General features: G+C 43.4%; 2 protein-coding genes across 2 annotated transcripts in view; both read right to left on the reverse strand.

Annotated features, from left to right (window-relative positions):
• On the reverse strand, nt 1-8036 carry LOC117404111 (progonadoliberin-2). The gene is made up of 4 exons (XM_034006830.2): nt 7929-8036; nt 3682-3837; nt 2944-3027; nt 1-262 (listed from the first exon to the last, which is right to left on the reverse strand). Exons 2-4 carry the CDS (start codon nt 3817-3819, stop codon nt 224-226), a joined length of 261 nt encoding a protein of 86 aa, XP_033862721.1. The 5' UTR covers nt 3820-3837; nt 7929-8036; the 3' UTR covers nt 1-223.
• Nucleotides 8037-20693: 12657 nt separating this feature from the next.
• Nucleotides 20694-27693, reverse strand: part of LOC117404025 (receptor-type tyrosine-protein phosphatase alpha) — a 55485-nt gene continuing 48485 nt past the window's right edge. Inside the window, exons 18-23 of the mRNA XM_059024099.1 lie at nt 26408-26484; nt 25667-25801; nt 24594-24719; nt 24286-24437; nt 23489-23624; nt 20694-22446 (exon numbers count right to left, since the gene is read on the reverse strand). Of these exons, the coding sequence (XP_058880082.1) occupies nt 22372-22446; nt 23489-23624; nt 24286-24437; nt 24594-24719; nt 25667-25801; nt 26408-26484 (701 nt within the window). The 3' untranslated portion in view covers nt 20694-22371. The remainder of the gene's footprint in view (nt 22447-23488; nt 23625-24285; nt 24438-24593; nt 24720-25666; nt 25802-26407; nt 26485-27693) is intronic.

Below are 27693 nucleotides of genomic sequence, written 5' to 3' on the forward strand. Positions count from 1 at the left end.
TCAGGTTGACAGGTTGGGTCTAAGTAGCAAAATAAATCTTTTTATTTTTTGGATTTACAATGCATTACAATTTCATTCCTCTTACAGTAATGTGGATTCAGACGGGGGGGAGGGGGTACTTTGATGAACTGATTTCATGTCCCTGGTTTGTAGCTCAGTGCAGACCTGGACTTCAGGGGGTCATAGGGTCTTCTGAGTGTGTGAGGAGGGGAGGGAGGGGAGGTCACTTCTTCCTCTGCATCTGCCTTGTGAGCATGTCAGCCTGTTTAGACAAACACACAGAAAGAACTCATCAGAAACACACTCATCAGAAACACAGAGAACTCATCAGAAACACACTCATCAGAAACACACTCATCAGAAACACAGAGAACTCATCAGAAACACACTCATCAGAAACACAGAGAACTCATCAGAAACACAAAGAACTCATCAGAAACACACTCATCAGAAACACAGAGAACTCATCAGAAACACAGAGAACTCATCAGAAACACACTCATCAGAAACACACTCATCAGAAACACAGAGAACTCATCAGAAACACACTCATCAGAAACACAAAGAACTCATCAGAAACACACTCATCAGAAACACAAAGAACTCATCAGAAACACACTCATCAGAAACACAGAGAACTCATCAGAAACACACTCATCAGAAACACAGAGACCTCATCAGAAACACACTCATTAGAAACACAGAGAACTCATCAGAAACACAGAAAACTCATCAGAAACACACTCATCAGAAACACAGAGAAATCATCAGAAACACACTCATCAGAAACACACTCATCAGAAACACAGAGAACTCATCAGAAACACAGAGAACTCATCAGAAACACAGAGAACTCATCAGAAACACACTCATCAGAAACACACTCATCAGAAACACAGAGAACTCATCAGAAACACACTCATCAGAAACACAGAGAACTCATCAGAAACACAAAGAACTCATCAGAAACACACTCATCAGAAACACAGAGAACTCATCAGAAACACAGAGAACTCATCAGAAACACAGAGAACTCATCAGAAACACACTCATCAGAAACACAAAGAACTCATCAGAAACACACTCATCAGAAACACAAAGAACTCATCAGAAACACACTCATCAGAAACACAGAGAACTCATCAGAAACACACTCATCAGAAACACAGAGACCTCATCAGAAACACACTCATTAGAAACACAGAGAACTCATCAGAAACACAGAGAACTCATCAGAAACACACTCATCAGAAACACAGAGAAATCATCAGAAACACACTCATCAGAAACACACTCATCAGAAACACAGAGAACTCATCAGAAACACACTCATCAGAAACACAGAGAACTCATCAGAAACACACTCATCAGAAACACAGAGACCTCATCAGAAACACACTCATTAGAAACACAGAGAACTCATCAGAAACACAGAAAACTCATCAGAAACACACTCATCAGAAACACAGAGAAATCATCAGAAACACACTCATCAGAAACACACTCATCAGAAACACAGAGAACTCATCAGAAACACAGAGAACTCATCAGAAACACAGAGAACTCATCAGAAACACACTCATCAGAAACACACTCATCAGAAACACAGAGAACTCATCAGAAACACAGAGAACTCATCAGAAACACAAAGAACTCATCAGAAACACACTCATCAGAAACACAGAGAACTCATCAGAAACACAGAGAACTCATCAGAAACACAGAGAACTCATCAGAAACACACTCATCAGAAACACACTAATCAGAAACACAGAGAACTCATCAGAAACACACTCATCAGAAACACAAAGAACTCATCAGAAACACACTCATCAGAAACACAAAGAACTCATCAGAAACACACTCATCAGAAACACAGAGAACTCATCAGAAACACACTCATCAGAAACACAGAGACCTCATCAGAAACACACTCATTAGAAACACAGAGAACTCATCAGAAACACAGAGAACTCATCAGAAACACACTCATCAGAAACACAGAGAAATCATCAGAAACACACTCATCAGAAACACACTCATCAGAAACACAGAGAACTCATCAGAAACACAGAGAACTCATCAGAAACACACTCATCAGAAACACACTCATCAGAAACACAGAGAACTCATCAGAAACACACTCATCAGAAACACAGAGAACTCATCAGAAACACAAAGAACTCATCAGAAACACACTCATCAGAAACACAGAGAACTCATCAGAAACACAGAGAACTCATCAGAAACACAGAGAACTCATCAGAAACACACTCATCAGAAACACACTCATCAGAAACACAGAGAACTCATCAGAAACACACTCATCAGAAACACAAAGAACTCATCAGAAGCACAGAGAACTCATCAGAAGCACAGAGAACTCATCAGAAACACAGAGAACTCTATAAACAATACAGTCTTGTTCCCATGTGAGTGATCATGTGTGAGACTCTCTGACTGTCCCCATGTTCAATCTACTGTATATAGTGTTGCTTTCCATCACATTTGCTCAGACTGCTCACAGAGAATATATTGCAGTATATTTCCAAGCACACAGATATATGTGTAATATGTTGCAATACATCGTATTTCCTTTCCATGATATATGTCATATAGTACAATGTATTCCATAATCATTTCCCATATATTTGAGTCAGCTTGCAACACATTTCAGCATGGCTCTAAATATGCTTCTAAACACATTTCAATATATATATATATATTCTAAATACATTTTCAAAATATATTATGTTTTAGGATATGTTTTTGTATGTTTCTTTCCATATTAGAATGCTTCAGTAGTTGAGATCGCTCCCTGGGGAAACTCAACTTTGACAGCATTCATTTTTGAAACAGATGTTTTTACTGCAAGCTTTTAATGACTAAGAAGCCATTACTGAGCAGTCCTGTATCAAACTGGCTCTGAGTGGCCATGCTCACCAGAATACTCCTCAAGATGTTTTTTCGAGGACGCCTCAGATAGCTGCACTCGTCTCCATCACACAACTTTACTTCATCTGAATCCTGAAAAGCAAGAGAACCGTAAAGTAATGAGCTGTACGTAAGTAAAGAAAGACGGGTATAAATGAATGGAAAGCTGAATGGTACAGTGTATAGAGTGGTACAGTGTATAGAGTGGCACAGTGTATAGAGTGGCACAGTGTATAGAGTGGCACAGTGTATAGAGTGGCACAGTGTATAGAGTGGTACAGTGTATGGAGTGGCACAGTGTATGGGGTGGCACAGTGTATGGCACAGTGTATGGAGTGGTACAGTGTGTGGAGTGGTACAGTGTATGGAGTGGCACAGTGTATAGAGTGGCACAGTGTATAGAGTGGTACAGTGTATGGAGTGGCACAGTGTATGGGGTGGCACAGTGTATGGCACAGTGTATGGAGTGGTACAGTGTATAGAGTGGCACAGTGTATGGAGTGGCACAGTGTATGGAGTGGCACAGTGTATGGAGTGGCACAGTGTATAGAGTGGCACAGTGTATGGGGTGGCACAGTGTATAGAGTGGCACAGTGTATGGAGTGGCACAGTGTATAGAGTGGCACAGTGTATAGAGTGGCACAGTGTATGGGGTGGCACAGTGTATAGAGTGGCACAGTGTATAGAGTGGCACAGTGTATGGGGTGGCACAGTGTATAGAGTGGTAAGGTGTATGAGGGGCATCACCTCGGGGGACTGCAAGCCCTCCAGCTCTCTCTTGCCCCCTGGGTACCAGCCGTGTGACCAGTGCTGCCCGGAGGATAGCTGAGCGCTCAAAGCCAGCAACACCGCCAGCAGCACCAAGAGTTTTCCCTGACAGGCCATTGCAACAGGAGAGGGGGTCTGAAACACAGGGAGAGGAGAGAGTGTGAGAGACTGAGACACACATTAAAGGGAAGGACACATTCTTCCCCAAATTCTGCAGTCAGTTTAAAGATTAAAAAGCATTGCAAATGTTTTTGGGAGAGGTGAGTGGAAACAGCAGAACTTGCTCCTGAATATGTAGCAGCCTGCCATAGCCTGAAAGACATTGTGTTCTGTTTGTTCTGTGATATATACATCTAATATGTATAATAACACGCAGGTTTCACATCTAATATATATTTAATACATGCAGGTTTCACATCTAATATATATTTAATACACGCAGGTTTCACATCTAATATATATTTAATACATGCAGGTTTCACATCTAATATATATTTAATACATGCAGGTTTCACATCTAATATATATTTAATACACGCAGGTTTCACATCTAATATATATTTAATACATGCAGGTTTCACATCTAATATATATTTAATACATGCAGGTTTCACATCTAATATATATTTAATACACGCAGGTTTCACATCTAATATATATTTAATACACGCAGGTTTCACATCTAATATATATTTAATACATGCAGGTTTCACATCTAATATATATTTAATACACGCAGGTTTCACATCTAATATATATTTAATACACGCAGGTTTCACATCTAATATATATTTAATACATGCAGGTTTCTCAACACGTTTTAAGCTCTTTCTTGTTGACTTGATTGTTTTGGCGAAACCTACATGAACAAAGCTGATCTGAAATTGTTAATAAAAACTGAGAGAGAACGTCAGAGTGAGGATGCGATAGAGAGATTGGCATGTCAGACATTCCAAGGGTCTAGTTTTAGTCTCTATTTAAGTTCATTATGCACCCGTTAAACTGCATTGCTCCAAACAGAAATATTATAACAAATAACAGCTTGGTTTTATTGCCCACTAGTTTGAGGAGTATTAAAAGGGGCTGTTACCGTGTCAGCCCTGCTTTAGCATTGTTCAATGATCATGAACGCTGCTATTAAAACATACCTTATCACAAATGGTTATCAGGTTAAATATGGAAGAGAGAGAAAATAATAAAGCTCTCCCTTAAACAAGAACTTCACTCCGCCTGGGATTTCACACTTTGTGTTATTTGACTTCTTTAAAGTCGCTGAAAGGACAGCATTGCCTTATTTAAAATTCAGTAAATAATCCCAGCTAGATGTATCAGAGCAAATACAATACAAACTGCATAGTATAATATAATATAACACAGACTGCACCGTATCATACAGACTGCACATACAGAATCATATAATACAGCCTGCACAGTATCATACAGACTGCACATACAGAATCATATAATACAGCCTGCACAGTATCATACAGACTGCACATACAGAATCATATAATACAGCCTGCACAGTATCATACAGACTGCACATACAGAATCATATAATACAGCCTGCACAGTATCATACAGACTGCACATACAGAATCATATAATACAGCCTGCACAGTATCATACAGACTGCACATACAGAATCATATAATACAGCCTGCACAGTATCATACAGCCTGCACAGTATCATACAGCCTGCACAGTATCATACAGACTGCACATACAGAATCATATAATACAGACTGCACAGTATAATACAGCCTGCACAGTATCATACAGCCTGCACACACAGTATAGGGCTGCTATTCAAGCTCTATTGTGACACATTCATACACCGCTCTAGCATTGCTCTTAGGGGTTTATCTTATCCTCAGTATGTAGAGCTGGGTGAATGCTCATCTTCTTCTTATTATTCTGTAGCCGCTCAGTCAGTCATACACAGCAGCAGCTTGCTCTTTGTCTTTTCACTTGCATGCTCTTCTTACCTGACTCATAGAAAAGGTCTCATTCCTGCTAACAGTAATTTCTCAATATTCAATGAACAATGACAATGTTGTGATATTAACACCGCACACGCTTCCTGTCAATTTACTAAACAAGATAGAATAACCTTTATCCAAATCAATAGGAAATAGATACAGTGAAGCAGGCGTTCACTAAGGCACTAAACAAGGCATTGCAAACACACACACACACACACAAACACACACACGAGGACACACACACACACACACACACACGCACACACGCACACACACACACACACACACACACACACACACACACGAGGACACACACACACACACATGAGGACACACACACACACGAGGACACACACACACGCACACACATGAAGACGCACACACACACACACACACACACATGCACACACACACGAGGACACACACACACAAGGACACACACACAAGGACACATACACACGCACACGCACGCACACGCACACACATGAGGACACACACACGCACACACACACACACACATGAGGACACACACACACGCATGCACACAAGGACACACACACACACACGAGGACACACACACACACACGAGGACAAACACACACACACACGAGGACACATACACACACACGAGGACACACGAGGACACACACACACAAGGACACACACACACACACACATGAGGACACACACATACACACACACACAAGGACACACACACACACACACACGAGGACACACACACACACGAGGACACACACACACAAGGACACACACACACACACAAGGACACACACACACACACAAGGACACACACACACAAGGACACACACACACAAGGACACACACACACACACACAAGGACACACACAAGGACACACACACACATGAGGACACGCACACACACAGTAATGGGGAAACAAACCCGCAGAGCAAGGCAGCTGTAATACAACACTGTGGCACATTATGAAGCTCTGAAGTGTAAAAGATAAAGCACTGGGCTGTAATACCTGAAAGGAACTATTACATCACAATGCACTGTAATAACTATTATTAGTAGTATTAGTAGTAGTAGTATTATTAGTATTATTATTATTGTTATCACTTTTCATTGTTTGTGTGCTCAACATTCAACTAACTGAAAGAGTTTCATTGACATTGACATCTCTCACTTTACTCAGTAGAGCACAAATTCTTTGGATTAAAAAATACTTTCTTTTATTGTATTCAAACTGGATTTGAAATAGATGCAAATGTAGATGCTTGTCAGATTAACATGATTCTAAAGCACCTCACAATGCCTACAAAATTAATGCATTATGAATGCAGAGCAGGATCTCTGTTTGGTGTATTTTGTAGGAAAACTGTCCTACCATTAGAAAAGACACCCGTTAGCTTTTTTACATGATGAGAAACAACGTCCTCATCGCTCGTGTCTAAATTGTAGTCTGTGTATCTCCAGCTTTAGTGACTGTGCTTCCTTGTATTGTGTCCCTCTGTGCTCTTGTATTCCCCTTACTGTGCACTATGCAGACTTGAAGCCCGCTCTGCTGTCACTGAGATGTTTGTACTAACGAATTAGCAGTGCTAGTGCTACTCAACTACCCTACTCAGGGATGCTGAGCGCAGTCCTGAGAGAACCCTACTCAGGGATGCTGAGCGCAGTCCTGAGAGAACCCTACTCAGGGATGCTGAGTGCAGTCCTGAGAGAACCCTACTCAGGGATGCTGAGTGCAGTCCTGAGAGAACCCTACTCAGGGATGCTGAGTGCAGTCCTGAGAGAAGGCATTCAGCTCAGCTAGAGCATCCTTCATACGTTTAAACTCATGTGAGACAGGGTTATTCCAGGAAATAACTTTGTATTGTCATATAGCTGTATGTATAACTATGCTCTACTACCTCCATTCAGTTCAGTGTAAGTGTTTTACCAGAGTAAGATCCTTTGCTATGCTCGATCTGATCTGTAAGAGGTCTGGGTAAGGCAGCAGCAGTCACAGGTTTCACAGGTTCTGGTATCCATCCCAAAACCAAAGTGTTCAGTGCAGCTCACAAATACAATGCACAACACTCACAATACAATACCATAATATACTGTAATGGCTGCCAGGCAAGAATGCAATTCTAACTTTTACAATCAGACCTAAGTTGTATTCAAACAAGTCCAGGGCAGGAGAATATCTAACAGCAGTTCAGTGCAGGAGGCAGAGCTGCGGAGGAATGCAGAGAGAAGAGTCTTGTTCTTACCTGGAGAGGATTGTGCTGAGCGATCGAGCGAGCGAGTGAGTGAGTGAGTGAGTGAGTAGGCAGCCTCCAGTGTCTCTGTGTCTCTGTGTCGCTGAGTCTTTGTCCAGGGCTGTGTGTCTCTGCTCCCTCCCTCTCCTCCCTCCCTATTTATCCCCTGCCAATCTCCAGCGATGCTTGTCATCCCTCTGCTGGGAATTGAGGGCTGTGAGCCAGTCGATTCTGATTTCCGTATCCAAATACGGTCTAAGACTCTCCCTCCAGAGACCCCCTGACACCCCCTGACACCCCCTGACACCCCCTCACACACCCCCTCACACACCCCCTCACACACACACACACACACACACAAACACACACACACACACCCTCACACACACACACCCCCTCACACACACCCCCACACACACAGTGTGATGTTAACTCCTGTGTAGCAGTATAGTGACCTATTGTAATGTAACTGTAGTTGAGTGCAGATATGGTACCATTGGAGTGCAGTGCAGTCCCTGATTCAAATCCCAGTGCTCAGCACTCTCTCATCTGGTGGTGTAGCTGAGGTGTTAGAGCTGAGGAGCCAGGCGCCCCCGGGTTCAAATCCCAGTGCTCAGCCACTCTCTCATCTGGTGGTGTAGCCGAGGTGTTAGAGCTGAGGAGCCAGGCGCCCCTGGGTTCAAATCCCAGTGCTCCCAACAGGGGTGTTGATATTCAGCACTGGCATATATAGCTGAGCACAGGTACATATTTCTGTGCATACAGCTGAGACGTACATGCTGTTTCAGGATTTTTTTTATATATCAGAAACCTCTTTTTAAGTGTATTATCTTTCACCGTTCCACCTTGTAGGTAGTTCAGGCAACACTGTTTTACAGTATTTCTGATAAGAAATGGTTCTTATTATTTTCATTGCTATACTATATATTAAGGAATTCTTATTTCTGTTTTTGTCCCGCTGTCAGGTTTGCTATGGAGCAGTGCTGTGTTGGGTGTCAGCAGTTGTACACAAACACAGTGATGGTCAATGCAGGTTAATTGCAAGTCTAAGGCCAGTGTTGTTAAATATTTTATTTCAAGTGAAAACCCATAGAGGTTAATACAGCACTCCATCGTTATAATGCAGCTCTTCATAGCATAGAGCAGGCTATAAGACAGTATGGCATGGCTCCTATTTGTCCCATAATGACATTGTACTGTACTTGAATTCCTGTTATAATTGACGTGGTCTCTTAACTACAGTATGACTCCCCAGCACAGCGTTATAAAGAGGGAGCCCTGTATCTCTGAACAAAGCTCTCTCACCCTGGACCTGCTCCAGACATGCTACACCTGCAGTACTGTAAGTGTGTCACTGCTGGGATTGCACAGGGGGGTCTAATTGGGTAAAGTCTTACTAAAACACATACAATGCATTTTATTTGTAAAAGTATTTTAATTCAAGCAGAAAGTCAATAAAAGAAGTTGCTGTGCGATTCTGACTTCCACACAGGGTTTTAATATTTGCCAGGCTGATCACTGAATTTAGATACATCTTGATGTGGGTAGATGGGATTGAATGTAGAGCCAGGAAACAATGCGGGTCCTCAAGCTGCTTTCTTTTTGTGTAATGGCTCCGTCCCACCCTTAGACAATACTTTACACTGCAGAGCCTGCCAAAGTTGAAATATGAAGGATAAAGTCAGCGGTGGTGAGTAATGATTGCACAGTGCTGAGAGCAAACTGGACAGGAACATTCTCAAAATGTATCCAGCGAGCAAAAGGGTAACTCCTGTGTTTAAACAGGGCTTGAATTTCCTTGAAGGTGGTGATGAAGCCTGCACTGTGTAAACTGTGTTTCTCACTCTGAGCAATCCAGAGAGATGAACCAATTAGCCTGGACAGAACTTTCACCTTCCTGATCAGTAAATGGTCATGCTTGCCTGTGCTTAGCTATCCCATCACTAGGGTTTTACCAGACTAAGTTACTAAACTTTGTTTTAGTGCAGTAGAGCTTCACTTTGGTCATTCATTCGTTCAGTGTATATCCTGGCTTCTGATGAGAGAAAGGGAGAATAAATGCAGGGCTGTGGAAACCGCAAACCATGATGTCATTTTCAATTGAAGTTGTATTATTTGTTATTTTGTAACAAACAATACAATAAACTGGACATTGATTATTTCACAGGAAGCAAACCACCTCCAAGTGGTTACAAAACGATCGACAGAGAAGGGTTATTATGTGGCAGCATAACTGATATAAAACAGAGTTGAACTTAAAATGGTTTTAACATGCATGCGTATTACTGGAAGTGTCTAAACAAGACAAAATGACTGCAAAGTTATGCATAGGAATATCTGACTGATTAATCAAGCACACGTCACTGAGGAAGGCCTGATTATCAACCCACTGGTTCCCAGCACTAATAGCAATTACATCTCAAGGAGGCTGTGTAGTCCAGTGGTTAAAAAAAGGGCTTGTAACCAGGAGGTCCCCGGTTCAAATCCCACCTCAGCCACTGACTCATTGTGTGACCCTGAGCAAGTCACTTAACTTGCTCCGTCTTTCGGGTGAGACGAAATTGTAAGTGACTCTGCAGCTGATGCATAGTTCACACACCCTAGTCTGTGTAAGTCACCTTGGATAAAGGCGTCTGCTAAATAAACAAATAATAATAATAATAATAACAAGAGGACGCATTGACTAGTGCGTTAAACAGACTGTATCCACTCTGACCGTGGTAACCTCTTCGTACACAAATGTGCTCTGCAGTAGATTGGATGAGGATCTCATGGGTGCAGTTGTGTGAGCCCGTTCCTGATGGAGTCCACACAGCTGGGTATTCAGAAAGGGTGGAAATGTACAGCATGTCAGTGACTTGCCAAAGATAAAGGTGAATAAAGAAGGGTGAGTGATGGGTGTCTGAGTGGGTTATCGTGGGCCAGTGATCAGATATATTACAGTGGTTATGTCATTGGAAATCAGTGCACATCACGCAATGTGACAATGTAAAAAAACAGAATTCTGTAACAACTACAGCACACTGCCTCCCAGTCCCTCAGCTCTAACCGTTAGACCACACTGCTTCCCAGCACCTCAGCTCTAACCACTAGACCACACTGCCTCCCAGCCCCTCAGCTCTAACCACTAGACCACACTGCCTCCCAGTCCCTCAGCTCTAACCACTAGACCACACTGCCCCCCAGTCCCTCAGCTCTAACCACTAGACCACACTGCCTCCCAGTCCCTCAGCTCTAACCACTAGACTAGACCACACTGCCTCCCTTCCATTCTCTCAGCTCTAACCACTAGACCACACTGCCTCCCAGTCCCTCAGCTCTAACCACTAGACCACACTGCCTCCCAGTTCCTCAGCTCTAACCAATAGACCACACTGCCTCCCAGTCTCTCAGCTCTAACCACTAGACCACACTGCCTCCCAGTCCCTCAGCTCTAACCACTAGACCACACTGCCTCCCAGTCCCTCAGCTCTAACCACTAGACTAGACCACACTGCCTCTCAGTCCCTCAGCTCTAACCACTAGACCACACTGCCTCCCAGTCCCTCAGCTCTAACCACTAGACCACACTGCTTCCCAGTTCCTCAGCTCTAACCAATAGACCACACTGCCTCCCAGTCTCTCAGCTCTAACCACTAGACCACACTCCCTCCCAGTCCCTCAGCTCTAACCACTAGACCACATTGCATGCCTTCTATTCTCTCAACTCTAACCAGTAGACCACACTATCTCCCAGTTCCCCAGCTCTAACCACTAGACCACACTGCCTGCCTCCCAGTTCCTCAGGGGAAAACTACAAACATAGAAAAACATACAGTACTGTGCAAAAGTTTTAGGCAGGTGTGAAAAAATGCTGTAAAGTAAGAATGCTTTCAAAAATAGACATGTTAATAGATTATATTTATCAATTAACTAAATGCAAAGTGAGTGAACAGAAGAAAAATCTAAATCAAATCCATATTTGGTGTGACCACCCTTTGCCTTCAAAACAGCATCAGTTCTTCTAGGTACACATGCACAAAGTCAGGGATTTTGTAGGCATATAGTCAGGTGTATGATTAAACAATTATACCAAACAGGTGCTAATGATCATCAATTCAATATGTAGGTTGAAACATAATCATTAACTGAAACAGAAACAGCTGTGTAGGAGGAATAAAACTGGGTGAGGAACAGCCAAACTCAGCTAACAAGGTGAGGTTGCTGAAGACAGTTTACTGTCAAAAGTCATACACCATGGCAAGACTGAGCACAGCAACAAGACACAAGGTAGTTATACTGCATCAGCAAGGTCTCTCCCAGGCAGAAATTTCAAGGCAGACAGGGGTTTCCAGATGTGCTGTCCAAGCTCTTTTGAAGAAGCACAAAGAAACTGGCAACGTTGAGGACCGTAGACGCAGTGGTCGGCCAAGGAAACGTACTGCAGCAGATGAATGACACATCATGCTTACTTCCCTTCGCAATCAGAAGATGTCCAGCAGTGCCATCAGCTCAGAATTGGCAGAAAACAGTGGGACCCTGGTACACCCATCTACTGTCCGCAAATGGAGTTGGGGATTTGGTCAGAATTAATGGTCTCCTCAATGCTGAGAAGTACAGGCAGATACTTATCCATCATGCAATACCATCAGGGAGGCATCTGATTGGCCCCAAATTTATTCTGCACCATGACAACGACCCCAAACATACAGCGAAAGTCATTAAGAACTATCTTCAGCGTAAAGAAGAACAAGGAGTCCTGGAAGTGATGGTATGGCCCCCACAGAGCCCTGATCTCAACATCATCGAGTCTGTCTGGGATTACATGAAGAGAGAGAAGCAACTGGGGCTGCCTAAATCCACAGAAGAACTGTGGTTAGTTCTCCAAGATGTTTGGGCCAACCTACCTGCCGAGTTCCTTCAAAAACTGTGTGCAAGTGTACCTAGAAGAATTGATGCTGTTTTGAAGGCAAAGGGTGGTCACACCAAATATTGATTTGATGTAGATTTTTCTTCTGTTCACTCACTTTGCATTTTGTTAATTGATAAATATAAACTATTAACATGTCTATTTTTGAAAGCATTCTTACTTTACAGTATTTTTTCACACCTGCCTAAAACTTTTGCACAGTACAGTATATTTTTAGCTGTGGTACTGTAATTGCAAGTATGTTAATTGCAAAGATGAACTAAGCATAGAGGTTTATGGAGAGTATAATTTGCTGCAGATCAATACTTGTCTGCTGTAATTGAAATGAAGGTGCTCAGGTGCTGAAGTGCAATCAGACAGCAGTGGGAAAGTGGTTATTGTGAATAAATATGACCTCCAATTAATTCCGCAGTTTTGGCGTGAGAGGAAATCAGCCTGAACTTAAACAAACATGGTTGTTGACAGTCATTGACCCAGGGGCCATGGGCTAACAGTGCCGGGGGGGTCGATAGCTTATTTCCTCTTGCCGTGTTTGTTAATTAAAAGATCAGAGCGGAGGTCCACCGTGCCGGATTGTCGGGGATCGCTCTCTCAGTCCGCTCTGTGTGTTTTATTGGATTGCTCACTCAGAGTCATGTTAGCAGGCAGGTCCACGCTCTCTCCTGTCTGGAGCTGACAATGTACCGGAATAGCAGCAGAACAGGATCACAGCCGTGTTTATACAGGGAACCAGCATGTAGCGCACAAGTGCACATAGTGTACAATGGAAACTTCTGTTTCTTGCAATGTTAGATACAAAGCACCAGAGTGGTAAATGTTTTTTAACCTCTCAATTTTACCTGTACAGCAATACCTCATTCAAGTTTACCACAGTCATTTCGCAAAGTAATTGATCAGTTTTCCCATGCTTTATGTACTATGCATTTACCATAGTTTAACTATAGTAGACCCAATCAATACAGGGTTCATTGGGTCAACAGCGGTTCAGTATTTCAGCACATAGAGAGGGTGCCTGAGTGTTGAATTTAAATTTGAAAGCACTTCGTAAAGTGCGTTGCATTTATGTCTAAATGCTTTAATAGCACATATACAGTGCCTTGCGAAAGTATTCGGCCCCCTTGAACTTTGCGACCTTTTGCCACATTTCAGGCTTCAAACATAAAGATATGAAACTGTAATTTTTTGTGAAGAATCAACAACAAGTGGGACACAATCATGAAGTGGAACGAAATTTATTGGATATTTCAAACTTTTTTAACAAATAAAAAACTGAAAAATTGGGCGTGCAAAATTATTCAGCCCCCTTAAGTTAATACTTTGTAGCGCCACCTTTTGCTGCGATTACAGCTGTAAGTCGCTTGGGGTATGTCTCTATCAGTTTTGCACATCGAGAGACTGAAATTTTTGCCCATTCCTCCTTGCAAAACAGCTCAAGCTCAGTGAGGTTGGATGGAGAGCATTTGTGAACAGCAGTTTTCAGTTCTTTCCACAGATTCTCGATTGGATTCAGGTCTGGACTTTGACTTGGCCATTCTAACACCTGGATATGTTTATTTGTGAACCATTCCATTGTAGATTTTGCTTTATGTTTTGGATCATTGTCTTGTTGGAAGACAAATCTCCGTCCCAGTCTCAGGTCTTTTGCAGACTCCATCAGGTTTTCTTCCAGAATGGTCCTGTATTTGGCTCCATCCATCTTCCCATCAATTTTAACCATCTTCCCTGTCCCTGCTGAAGAAAAGCAGGCCCAAACCATGATGCTGCCACCACCATGTTTGACAGTGGGGATGGTGTGTTCAGGGTGATGAGCTGTGTTGCTTTTACGCCAAACATAATGTTTTGCATTGTTGCCAAAAAGTTCGATTTTGGTTTCATCTGACCAGAGCACCTTCTTCCACATGTTTGGTGTGTCTCCCAGGTGGCTTGTGGCAAACTGTAAACAACACTTTTTATGGATATCTTTAAGAAATGGCTTTCTTCTTGCCACTCTTCCATAAAGGCCAGATTTGTGCAGTATACGACTGATTGTTGTCCTATGGACAGAGTCTCCCACCTCAGCTGTAGATCTCTGCAGTTCATCCAGAGTGATCATGGGCCTCTTGGCTGCATCTCTGATCAGTCTTCTCCTTGTATGAGCTGAAAGTTTAGAGGGACGGCCAGGTCTTGGTAGATTTGCAGTGGTCTGATACTCCTTCCATTTCAATATTATCGCTTGCACAGTGCTCCTTGGGATGTTTAAAGCTTGGGAAATCTTTTTGTTTCCAAATCCGGCTTTAAACTTCTCCACAACAGTATCTCGGACCTGCCTGGTGTGTTCCTTGTTCTTCATAATGCTCTCTGCACTTTAAACGGGCCTCTGAGACTATCACAGTGCAGGTGCATTTATACAGAGACTTGATTACACACAGGTGGATTCTATTTATCATCATTAGTCATTTAGGTCAACATTGGATCATTCAGAGATCCTCACTGAACTTCTGGAGAGAGTTTGCTGCACTGAAAGTAAAGGGGCTGAATAATTTTGCACGCCCAATTTTTCAGTTTTTTATTTGTTAAAAAAGTTTGAAATATCCAATAAATTTCGTTCCACTTCATGATTGTGTCCCACTTCTTGTTGATTCTTCACAAAAAATTACAGTTTCATATCTTTATGTTTGAAGCCTGAAATGTGGCAAAAGGTCGCAAAGTTCAAGGGGACCGAATACTTTCGCAAGGCACTGTATGTGTGTAATACATTTTTGAATATATATATATATTGATGGCCTAAGCTTTATCGGTAACTCCGAGCTTTGGCAGATGTGCCACTGTCTCAGCTTGTGATATCTGATCACTACCTCATGAGAATCAGGAGTACAATAAAGATGAGCGACGCAGACATTATGAACAGCAGCTGATTCGTTAATGTTTGGAATAAATGTATTACTGTACTGTTATTATATCTTATTGAGTATGCAATGTTTCGGTCTCTCTTTGTGTCAGTGCTTGTACTATTGAGATGTACCTGTGCTGGCCCTGGCTAGTAAATGAAAATTGGCTCAGCTGACCCCATTCCTCTCTACGGGTCCCGGGTTAGGAGTTTAAGAACAGCGAGTCTGAACAACGCTTTACTGGTTCTGTTTTGTTACTGAGATTTCTGCACCAAGCCTTATTGTAATTAATCAACTGTATGTGTCCAGACACATAACCATCGCAACATGTAAAAGCTATATTTAAAAACACCGGACCACCTTTAAATGACCATTCAAAAAAAAAAAAAAGACCCCATTCCTTTTCAGACTGGTCCAAACTCCTAACGATGAGGTTGTTCAATTGTTCCAAAGACTCCCTTTTAAACCAGGCTCTGCAGCATTGTGCACAAGAGGAAACAGTGCAAGCAAGTCCATTTATTGTGTGCATAAAGAATTCAACAGACCCATTGTCTTAATGCATTCTCGTGTAAAAGCTGGACTCTCCCTCGCCACTAGAAACACACCGTCCACTGACCTGTCTTCATGGCTCCCTTTAAGAATATTGGCACTCAATTTAAAAATGAATTAGCCGCAGCCTAGATGGCTGTCCCTGGGTTTCAATCAGCATTCAGGGGCAATACAGAGGTGCAGGCTGTCCTTCACTGCAACCTCCTATCTCAGCAGGTTTAATAATTTTCCACTCGAACAATGGGAACACACACCCTTTCTTTCATTATTAAGGACTATCATGGAGAGTCAGGGTCCTTCTCCAGCTATATAAAGTCTGAGTGATGTGTGCAAACTATTCCTTTTCAGAAATCTGCACGAGATAAATCGGTTTCCCCTCAAATCATTATGCTCACAATTCTGACCAAGTCATATTTCAGTGGGCAAGGCTGGGCCTGGTCAGTGCTTGGACTGGACAATCAAGGGCAGCAGGAAGTGATGTAAGCCACAAGGGGGCACTCGCTCTCACTTCCTCGGAGGAGAGTGCAGCTGGCATGGTGCTGGAGGGCACGTGCTGTAGGAGGTGCTGCCATTTCAGTGAGTCTTTAAACAGTCTGTCCTACTGAATCCCATTTTAAGTGCATCGATTTGAGTGGAAACAGCTCTGCACAGCACAGCACAGTATAATAGTATTAGTATAACATAACTGGACACTGTGCTGGATACTCGTTCCTTAAAGTGCTCCTTCTTTCTCAGTTTCAATGCTGTAACTTCAACAAAAAACATTTCTAAGTGATCTGCCTGAGGTGGACTATTTCACACCCCACACCCTTCTTAGTTTAGAACACAAATGCTTTAGTAATTCCCAAATCAATTGTGAAACATCGAATCTGATTATACAAGATTAACCAGGATTACAACTAAACTGAACAGGTCAAAGGTTCAAACTGCCTCAGTCTCACAAGAAGATGGATAGATATACACAGCTATGGCCAAAAGTTTTGCATCACCTAGAATTTTACATTATATATATATAGATCTTTCATTTAACATCACGTAATCAAAGATACTACAAAATAATATTGCAAAACTCTACCAGAAGCCATAATAGTAGTACAATATTTCAAGTCATTGTTTCATTAAGTATATGGAAAGCGGAATGTAATTCAATACGTTAATGTAACATTACTCAACAGGTTTCATGCAACTTCATGAAGGAAAATTACTTCATTATATAGGGCGATGCACAGCTGTAGATAGACAGATACAGTAGATATATAGATACAAATACATACAAAAAATGAGCTGCGGGCAAATTGTCTTATTTTAATACAAAGAAATCACAGAAAGTGATAAAGAGCTGAGGTGCAGGCGTGGTTTCTGTGAGGACTGAGCAACAGAAGATCAAAGCTGGGGAGTATTACCCTGCACCAGCCGCCCACACTGTTGGCTCTAACAAGCTGGGAAACGGTACACTTTGAGGAAGTTACGCTGAATCTAAGAAATGACCACTGAGTCAGCGAGGAAGGTGACAAAATCTCAAGCATTTTTATTAGAGGTTGAAACAGTATTTCACTTAGAAAGGCCGTTTGGCACTTTATTTATTTACTTTTTAAAAACTTTTGATTAACAAAAACATGAAACAAAAAATGATTAAATAAAAAAAACATGAAGAAAACATCTAAAAATCAAAATGGTCCCGGCCGATTATTATATATTTCTTTCAAAAACAAAAGACAAACTTATGAATAAAAATATAAATAAAACTTTATACAAAAAAGATTTAAAAGCCTAAGAATCGGTAAATACTCTGGGAAAGTGCTGGAGAGACACTGTTGCAACTCATAATTATGTCAGTGAGGGCTGTGACAAAACTAGAACTAGACCCCCCCCTCCCAAAAAAAAAAAAAAAAAAAAAAAGAGAAACCAAGCGAAGCCAGAAACACCTCCCTGGAGGTGTTGTGTTATTGCCCATCCCAGGGCACTCGCTGTCCTTCTGAACCTACTGTGTGATTTGTGTCGTTCTGGCTTCAAGGTATCCATGAGGGGAAATCGCTGCAGCTTTTATAAATTGGTGTTTAGTATACAAGGCTGACAGTTTTATTAACACGATGGACAATTTTTTGGCAAATTGATCCAGCGATGTGCTTAAAATGTTCTAGAGCACCCACCCCATATCCATGTTCTAGAGCATTTGTCCAGACACAGGGTGTTCTAGAGTACGAAGTCCAATAAGAGATGTGGTAGAAACAGGTTTCTGTATTTGGTTATTCTGCAATACAATACAATGCACAGTTACAATGTCCAGGACGTATTCTATCAGCATCCTCGCAGAGTGCAGGTCACCTGAAGAGGCCTGTGATACGGAGCTGTTAAGAGACGTGATCTCTTCATGAAGAGGCCTGTGATACAGAGCTGTTAAGAGACGTGATCTCTTCATGAAGAGGTCTGTGATACAGAGCTGTTAAGAGACGTGATCTCTTCATGAAGAGGCCTGTGATACGGAGCTGTTAAGAGACGTGTGATCTCTTCATGAAGAGGCCTGTGATACGGAGCTGTTAAGAGACGTGTGATCTCTTCATGAAGAGGCCTGTGATACAGAGCTGTTAAGAGACGTGATCTCTTCATGAAGAGGCCTGTGATACGGAGCTGTTAAGAGACGTGTGATCTCTTCATGAAGAGGCCTGTGATACAGAGCTGTTAAGAGACATGATCTCTTCATGAAGAGGCCTGTGATACAGAGCTGTTAAGAGACATGTGATCTCTTCATGAAGAGGCCTGTGATACAGAGCTGTTAAGAGACGTGTGATCTCTTCATGAAGAGGCCTGTGATACAGAGCTGTTAAGAGACGTGATCTCTTCATGAAGAGGCCTGTGATACAGAGCTGTTAAGAGACGTGATCTCTTCATGAAGAGGCCTGTGATACAGAGCTGTTAAGAGACGTGTGATCTCTTCATGAAGAGGCCTGTGATACAGAGCTGTTAAGAGACGTGTGATCTCTTCATGAAGAGGCCTGTGATACGGAGCTGTTAAGAGACGTGTGATCTCTTCATGAAGAGGCCTGTGATACGGAGCTGTTAAGAGACGTGTGATCTCTTCATGAAGAGGCCTGTGATACGGAGCTGTTAAGAGACGTGATCTCTTCATGAAGAGGCCTGTGATACGGAGCTGTTAAGAGACGTGTGATCTCTTCATGAAGAGGCCTGTGATACGGAGCTGTTAAGAGACGTGATCTCTTCATGAAGAGGCCTGTGATACAGAGCTGTTAAGAGACGTGATCTCGTCATGAAGAGGCCTGTGGTACACAGCCGTTAAGAGACGTGTGATATCTTCAAGGTTTTTGATTTCTCAAGAAAGATGGAGAGATGCTTGTAAACGGCAGTTTGGCCGACAGATCTGCATCGCTCCTTCTGATTTCCGCGCGCCGGACTGAGATAAGAGTACACAGCCACTGGAGCACTGCTCATACACGGGTACAATCACAGGCAAGAACCCCACCCCCCCCAAAAAACACTAGAGAACGCCCCCTCCAAACACTAGAGAACGCCCCCTCCAAACACTAGAGAACGCCCCCTCCAAACACTAGAGAACGCCCCCTCCAAACACTAGAGAACGCCCCCTCCAAACACTAGAGAACCCCCCTCCAAACACTAGAGAACGCCCCCTCCAAACACTAGAGAACGCCCCCTCCAAACACTAGAGAACGCCCCCTCCAAACACTAGAGAACGCCCCCTCCAAACACTAGAGAACGCCCCCTCCAAACACTAGAGAACGCCCCCTCCAAACACTAGAGAACGCCCCTCCAAACACTAGAGAACGCCCCCTCCAAACACTAGAGAACGCCCCCTCCAAACACTAGAGAACCCCCCCTCCAAACACTAGAGAACGCCCCCTCCAAACACTAGAGAACCCCCCTCCAAACACTAGAGAACCCCCCCTCCAAACCATCCAGAATAAAACTCAGCAACCAGCTCACTGCTTACTAGGTTTACTAAAATATGAAAGCTATGAACCAATGAGATGCTTCATTGCTGGGTGTGTGTGTGTGTGTGTGTCTCAGTGTGTGTGTGTGTGTCTCAGTGTGTGTGTCTGTGTGTGTCTCAGTGTGTGTGTGTGTGTCTCAGTGTGTGTGTCTGTGTGTGTGTGTGTGTCTGTGTGTCTCAGTGTGTGTGTGTGTGTGTCTCAGTGTGTGTGTGTGTGTGTCTCAGTGTGTGTGTGTGTGTGTGTGTGTGTGTGTGTGTGTGTGTGTGAGGCAAAGCTGAACACGGCATTTTAACATTCTGTTTATCATTACAACTACAATTACAATACAAAACACCTCACAGGTTTAAAACAACAACAGATTTGTTACCGGATTCTTGTATTGCCTCTTTTGAAAGACACAACAAATTGACCAATCACAAGCCGTAACTGTGACAGTTCTATCCCTCTTTGGAATTGCTGCTTTAGACTATGAAAACAAACACAAATAAAAAGTTAAAAGGTAGAACATGGCCACCGACTGATTTGCATTTTATTGTTTAAAAAAAAAAAAAAAACACAGAAAACATTTCCAACATTTTTAAGCATGCAGACAAGCATCGCCTGATCTCTGGCTCAGGAGGGAGTGCATGTTAAAAGTTAGCGTCGGTATTCAAAAGAACGTTAGCTAGCATCGGGCACTGTCGCACTGATCAGTGTTATTTTCACACACCACCATTTTTAAAACAGCAACAATGGTGCCCTCTAGAGGAGCCCTGTGACACTGCTGTCAATATCTGCCAGACATTCATTGATAGTTCATGGTACATACTGATCCTGCAGACACTCAAAAGAGATACATTCACAAAGGACAAAATTGGTAAAGAAATCAATTAAAATCATTTGCAATTGGTAAAAACAAAAGAAAAGTTAAAACTGCACTTCAAAAATACTGGTCCTGTTTTCTAGTAGTAGAGTTCTTTACTCACATTAAGCAGTAACTGAAGAAACGCTGTTTTTTAAAAAAATAATAATAATAATAATTACAAATGGAAAAAAAACCCCAAACACTACAAAATACTTTTAAAAAACAAAACAAAAACATCTGGCCCCAGAAAAAAGGGGTCGTGGAATGTCAGCTTTCCTCTTGGAGATGCGTTGTGGGGTAAGGAGCTGTATACGTCGCAGTCATCGCTGCTGTTCTGATCTCTGAAGTTTGGTCTGTGCTCCGCTTGTTGTGATCCGGTCCATGGATAGAACAAACAAGGTCCAGATTGAGCTGTCAAAATGAACTGGCCCCCGACTTGTGTTAAACTGCAGTTGGACTGCAGTCAAATCTGGTCGTACAGCAGACACCTCCTCGGATTGGGATCATTTGGCCCTGGATTGGAATGATTCTTAGATTATGGAGAATAGACCCTACACTCTGAGAATAAAGGGCTGCATTTACAGTCATTGTCTTGCTAAAGTTATCTCTGACAAAACTCTGGGTAACAGTTTCACCAGCGCATCACTTCCTGGATAAAGACTGATTTGAATTGAAGTCCTGGATTTCGGAAAGGCTGGAAGGGAAAAAGTTCAACCGAGCCAGAAGCTGAGCAGCTCGGTGTCCCGGAACGCATGTTCAATGTGTCTGCCACAGACCCGCATTCCTTCCCACAATGCAACCCTGCTCTATTTGAAATGAATGTACGGTATGAGGAAACCCGCTCCCAGGTTGTGGAAAGGGGGGAGATTGCTATCAGGCAGCAATGTTCCATTGGATTGTAGTTTTGAGGTGGATGCAGTTGAGACATCGTTCTGCAGTGCGGGTCGACTCCAGCAAGGCAAAGCGCTTATAGTGTAAACTAAAAACAGTGCGACTCCCCCAGCAGTGAAGAGATCTCATATTAAAATGAAAATCAAGATGACTCCAACCCCCCCATAATAAAACTGTTCTTTGTCCCCTTTCTCCTCCTCTTTAAAAGTTCAAAAAGACTATCTATATCTATATATATATATATCTATATATAATATGCTAAGTCTATGCTACATATAAAATCTCCAGCTAATATTAAAGCTTACTGTACCAGCTTCTTAAATCAACAGGAGTATATACACAGGTTCGGGTATATTAACAAATACAATATTACAAAATATTCAAGGCATCTCTCTAGTCCGCGAGCGGGCGTGTCCGTCCGTCCGTCTGTCTACTTGAAGTTGGCGTAGTCAGAAAAGGCATCGATGTACTCCTGCACCACCTTGTAACAGAATTCATACTGCTCCTGAAAGGGAAACAGGCAATGCACTTCATGAAATACTTCAGCACAGAATTCATACTGCTCCTGAAAGGGAAACAGGCAATGCACTTCATGAAATACTTCAGCACAGAATTCATACTGCTCCTGAAAGGGAAACAGGCAATGCACTTCATGAAATACTTCAGCACAGAATTCATACTGCTCCTGAAAGGGAAACAGGCAATGCACTTCATGAAATACTTCAGCACAGAATTCATACTGCTCCTGAAAGGGAAACAGGCAATGCACTTCATGAAATACTTCAGCACAGAATTCATACTGCTCCTGAAAGGGAAACAGGCAATGCACTTCATGAAATACTTCAGCACAGAATTCATACTGCTCCTGAAAGGGAAACAGGCAATGCACTTCATGAAATACTTCAGCACAGAATTCATACTGCTCCTGAAAGGGAAACAGGCAATGCACTTCATGAAATACTTCAGCACTAATTACACAAAGATATTCACAGCCTATTTACAAAACATTCACCACAGTTTGCACCACTTATTTTGGAACAGTATAAACAAACTGCTAACGGTACAGAACCTTCAAAAACAAGTTATCTGGTTTGTTTATCTGAAGCTTTGTAATATCAATCTATGCAGCTCTGCAGTGTTGAGTTGTCTTTCCTATAAACCTGTATACAGCTCTGCAGTGTTGTGTGGAAGTATCTTTCACATAGAGCTCTACTGCTCTGCAGTGTTTGATGTACGAGGAGCCAATCAATTATAAACATGTTTAAGCAACAGAAGATTTGAATGCTGCCACTGTTTAGATTACTGATGCTACCTTTGCTTTGTGTCCAGAGAGGGGGCTGCAGTCTAGGTCATGAGAACCGCAAGCCACACGGAATCTAAAAAACTACACGGCACCCAAGAGCCTCTGATTGCAGAGCTGCATCTCATTAACGCTGGAAATAAATGGGTTCCAACGACCTGCTTCTCCTCTCAAAGCAAGGCATGTATGTGGTTTAGGACTGATCTGAACCAAGTGAACCCCTGACAAACAGTAAAGGCTTGGTTACCAGTGTTTGGACCATGTGTGGTCTCTGCAGTCGAAGGCTCTTCACAGTCTGAAAGACGTCCAGGATCCCCTCTGCTTTCACCCTCTCCAGCACAGTGCTCAGGGCACAGAAGGTACCGGTGCGGCCCGCGCCAGCACTGAGAGGAGACAAGAGGGCTAACAATCTTAATCACTGTACACAGGTTACAGTAGACAGAGAGGACAGACACACTGTACACAGGTTACAGTACAGACAGGACAGACACACTGTACACAGGTTACAATACAGACAGAGAGGACAGACACACTGTACACAGGTTACAGTACAGACAGAGAGGACAGACACACTGTACACAGGTTACAGTACAGACGGACAGGACAGACACACTGTACACAGGTTACAGTACAGACGGACAGGACAGACACACTGTACACAGGTTACAGTACAGACAGAGAGGACAGACACACTGTACACAGGTTACAGTAGAGACGGACAGGACAGACACACTGTACACAGGTTACAGTACAGACAGAGAGGACAGACACACTGTACACAGGTTACAGTACAGACGGACAGGACAGACACACTGTACTGGGGAACCAGCACTGAGGCAACAAGAGCTGTTAGAATCAATAACACACAGAGCCTGCATCAGCATAAGGTCAGTATTGCTCTGTACAGCCCTGCAGTGCACAATGATGGGGTGGACAGTATTGCTCTGTACAGCCCTGCAGTGCACAATGATGGGGTGGTGAGTATTGCTCTGTACAGACCTGCAGTGCACAGTGAAGGGGTGGTGAGTATTGCTCTGTACAGACCTGCAGTGCACAGTGAAGGGGTGGTTGCCAGACTGCTGCTGCTGTTTCTGGACGGCTGCGATCAGGTTGATCATCCCCTTGCCGTCTGCAGGGATCCCCACCTCCGGCCAGCCGTGGAAATGGAACTGACGCACCAGCCGGCTCTTATTCTCCTGCAGAGAGACAGACAGAGACTCTGGTTACACACAGACCGCACTAGGGTAAAATACACTGTAGAATATTGTGGCTGTAGGCTCAGTACCCAGCTCATCGGGGGCTGGGGTCCTCGGTGGTGTTTGGGGGGGTTCAGGGGTGTCAGGGTTACTCACTCGGTTGTTGGATACGAGCAGGTCCCTCACGGTGTAGCTCTCGCTCTCCTCCTCCTTCTTCAGCTCTATGGTGATGTCACCGCAGCTCAGAGTGCTCTCCGAGGGCCAGTACTGCACACACTTCTCCTGTGTGCAGCCAAGCACCAGCATGCAAAACAAGACAAAACTGTCAGCAACACAGGGGGCTCCCGAGTGGCGCATCCAGTAAAAGCACTTGCGTAGAGTGCAGGATGCGTCCTATAGTCTGGACGTCGCAAGTTCGAGTCCAGGCTATTCCTTTGCCGACCGAAGATGGGAGCTCCCAGGGGGCGGCGCTCAATTGGCCGTGCGTCGCCCGGGGGGAGGGAGGGTTAGGTCAGCCAGGGTGTCCTCGGCTCACCGCGCACCAGCGACCCCTGTACTCTGGCCGGGCGCCTGTGGGCTTGCCTTTAAGCTGCCCGAGAGCTGCGTTGTCCTCCGACGCTGTAGCCCTTGGGTGGCTGCATGGTGAGTCCGCAGTGTGAAAAAAAGCGGTCGGCTGACGGCACACGCTTCGGAGGACAGTGTGTGTTCGTCTTCACACTCCCGAGTCAGCGCAGGGGTGGTGGCGGTGAGCTGAGCATAATAAAATAATTGGCCATTCCAAATTGTGAGAAAATAAAATAATTGGCAACGACTAAATTTATGAAAAAAAAAAAAAAAAACTGTCAGCAACACATGCGATAAAGTAAACCATTCAAAAACAGTACAAAAAGGAAATAGCAACATTAAAGTATTGAATCTTTACAGTTTGAATGAATGTCCTGCCGCCTTCTCTGTGCTGCAGGTCGAGTTTTACAATTACAATATCAAATGTTTCGACGAGAAGACATTGAAAAAAGTGTTTGTCCTTGAATTAGTCTTTCTTTTAGTAATAAATTCAGCACTATTGGGTGTTTAAATGTTATGGATGATCAAGTCTAACAATACACAACACTTTCAGTTGGCTGTGGTGCTGTTAATTCAGGTGATGGTCATGTGGTGCTGTTAATAGAGCCGATGGCTCACTGCCAGTGTGATCAGCAGCCTGCCTCCTGCACCTGCCGCCCCCTCACCTGTCCTCGCTCCTCCAGCTCCGTCAGCATGACGATGGAGCACGACTTCCACTCCCAGATCATCCTCCAGAAATCCTCAATGGTGTGCTGGAGAGGACCCTGACTGGCAATGTAAGAGTCCTTCTGCCTGTAGCCCTGAGACAGTGAGGCACAGACAGGGGTTAGACAACGAGGCACAGACAGGGGTTAGGCAACGAGGCACAGACAGGGGTTAGGCAACGAGACAGAGACACAGACAGGGGTTAGACAACGAGACACAGACAGGGGTTAGGCAACGAGACACAGACACAGACAGGGGTTAGACAACGAGACAGTGACACAGACAGGGGTTAGACAACGAGGCACAGACAGGGGTTAGGCAACGAGACAGTGAGGCACAGACAGGGGTTAGACAACGAGACAGTGAGACACAGACAGGGGTTAGACAACGAGGCACAGACAAGGGTCAGACAACGAGACACAGACAGGGGTCAGACAACGAGACACAGACGGGTCAGACAACGAGACAGAGGCAGACAGACAGACAGCATGGTGTTTCTCAGCTGTAAGAGAACGTTCTGCCTCAGAACTACCATCTGTCCATTCTGAACTTCCCTAGAAACTCACTGAATTTGAGCACTTTCTATACAGTTCTTCGGTGCATGCAATGCTGCTTTTCTTTTTGAGCTCCACACTAAACTCACTGAAACAAGTACTGTGCCCTCCAGGGCATGCCCAGCCTCGCTAAAGCAGCACACTCACATCAATGAAGGAGGCGTTGACATAGTCTGTGTACTCCTCTCCTCTCTTCACCGGGATGATCACGCGGTTAAACTCGTCTGCAAACAGAACAGCAGCAGCAGGGTTACTCACAGGTTTACATCCCAACACAAACAGGTCTGCCGCCTCACTATCCCACGAGAAGTAGTTAGAATTCTGAATTGCCAGAGTCACACAATAAACAAGACATCAAGTCTTAAAGGGAATTATCTCAAAGTAAAACAGACCACAATACTACAATACATCTTAGCAGAGTGCGTCACTATAAACTTTAAAAAACATGGGGGTTTTCCTGGATAAATATATTTTCATACCGCAATCTTTTTAATGTTTAACCTGATAAACAGCCTTAAACATTAGAAATCACTGCATGCTCAGTAGCAATACATGAATACATTCCAACATCCAACAGCATCAAGTCTGCAAGTCTGTTTCAGTAAAATATTCAGACACAAAGTATTACACCTTTTAAGTAACAGTATTAAAAAATGACTCCAGTATCACATGACTAGGTCTCGACACCCCTATTGTGTTCAGCTATCTTAGCCCTTTGCGGTCCTATGTCGGACCTGGTCCGACATTGCAATTATTCCTATCAGGTCCATTGTCGGACCCTGTCCGACATCAAAAAAACGCAAAAAACGGGTTTCTAGTCGTTTTTTCTCCGGAAAAAGCCGACAAAACCATTCAATGGCCGAGTGGGAGCGACAGGAGCCGAGACGAGTCGAAAAAAATAAATAAATAAAAAGTCGTATCTCATGAATAGTCATACTTGCCCTTGGCATCAGATAATGGGGTGGTCATAAGGAAACAAGCTGGCTGATACTGCATCAGCGCACAGAGAATATCACGGACATTTGCAGAGCTTTTTTGAGATGTTATAGTAATAATGACTTGGATCGCATTATTGAGGAGTTTGGTGATAAAACGAGTGATCAGGAGATGATTGATCGGTATGTACGACTATTATTATTATTATTTATTACTTACATAGGTGAAAGCGATAGCGAACGAAAGGGTGGGGCGGGGCTGGAGATGCCTAGTGAGCGCTTTGTTGATATGCAGGGCCTTTTAAACCTGTTTGACTGGGAAAAAAATACTTTTAAACAGCGCGTCTAAAATTAACTGTGCGTGTGAAATTAAATTGGACCTGACGTGCCTGACACGCACTTAATAAATGGACTGCAGAGGGTTAATCTAGTGAGTAAAGAGTGCCGTTACTGGTTAGAAAATGCCCTAAATGAGCTGTCATTGCTGCACGCAGAGCA

Source organism: Acipenser ruthenus, chromosome 1 (genome assembly GCF_902713425.1).
Source record: "Acipenser ruthenus chromosome 1, fAciRut3.2 maternal haplotype, whole genome shotgun sequence".
NCBI lineage: Eukaryota > Metazoa > Chordata > Actinopteri > Acipenseriformes > Acipenseridae > Acipenser > Acipenser ruthenus.

What these genes read in the sequence shown, in the direction of transcription:
- LOC117404111 (XM_034006830.2), bottom strand. Translation starts at nt 3,819, where the DNA reads ATGGCCTGTCAGGGAAAACTCTTGGTGCTGCTGGCGGTGTTGCTGGCT. An exon ending in AGGGCTTGCAGTCCCCCGAG is followed by an intron (nt 3,028 to 3,681) that starts GTGATGCCCCTC and finishes CTTGCTTTTCAG; the next exon opens with GATTCAGATGAAGTAAAGTT. An exon ending in ACATCTTGAGGAGTATTCTG is followed by an intron (nt 263 to 2,943) that starts GTGAGCATGGCC and finishes TTGTCTAAACAG; the next exon opens with GCTGACATGCTCACAAGGCA.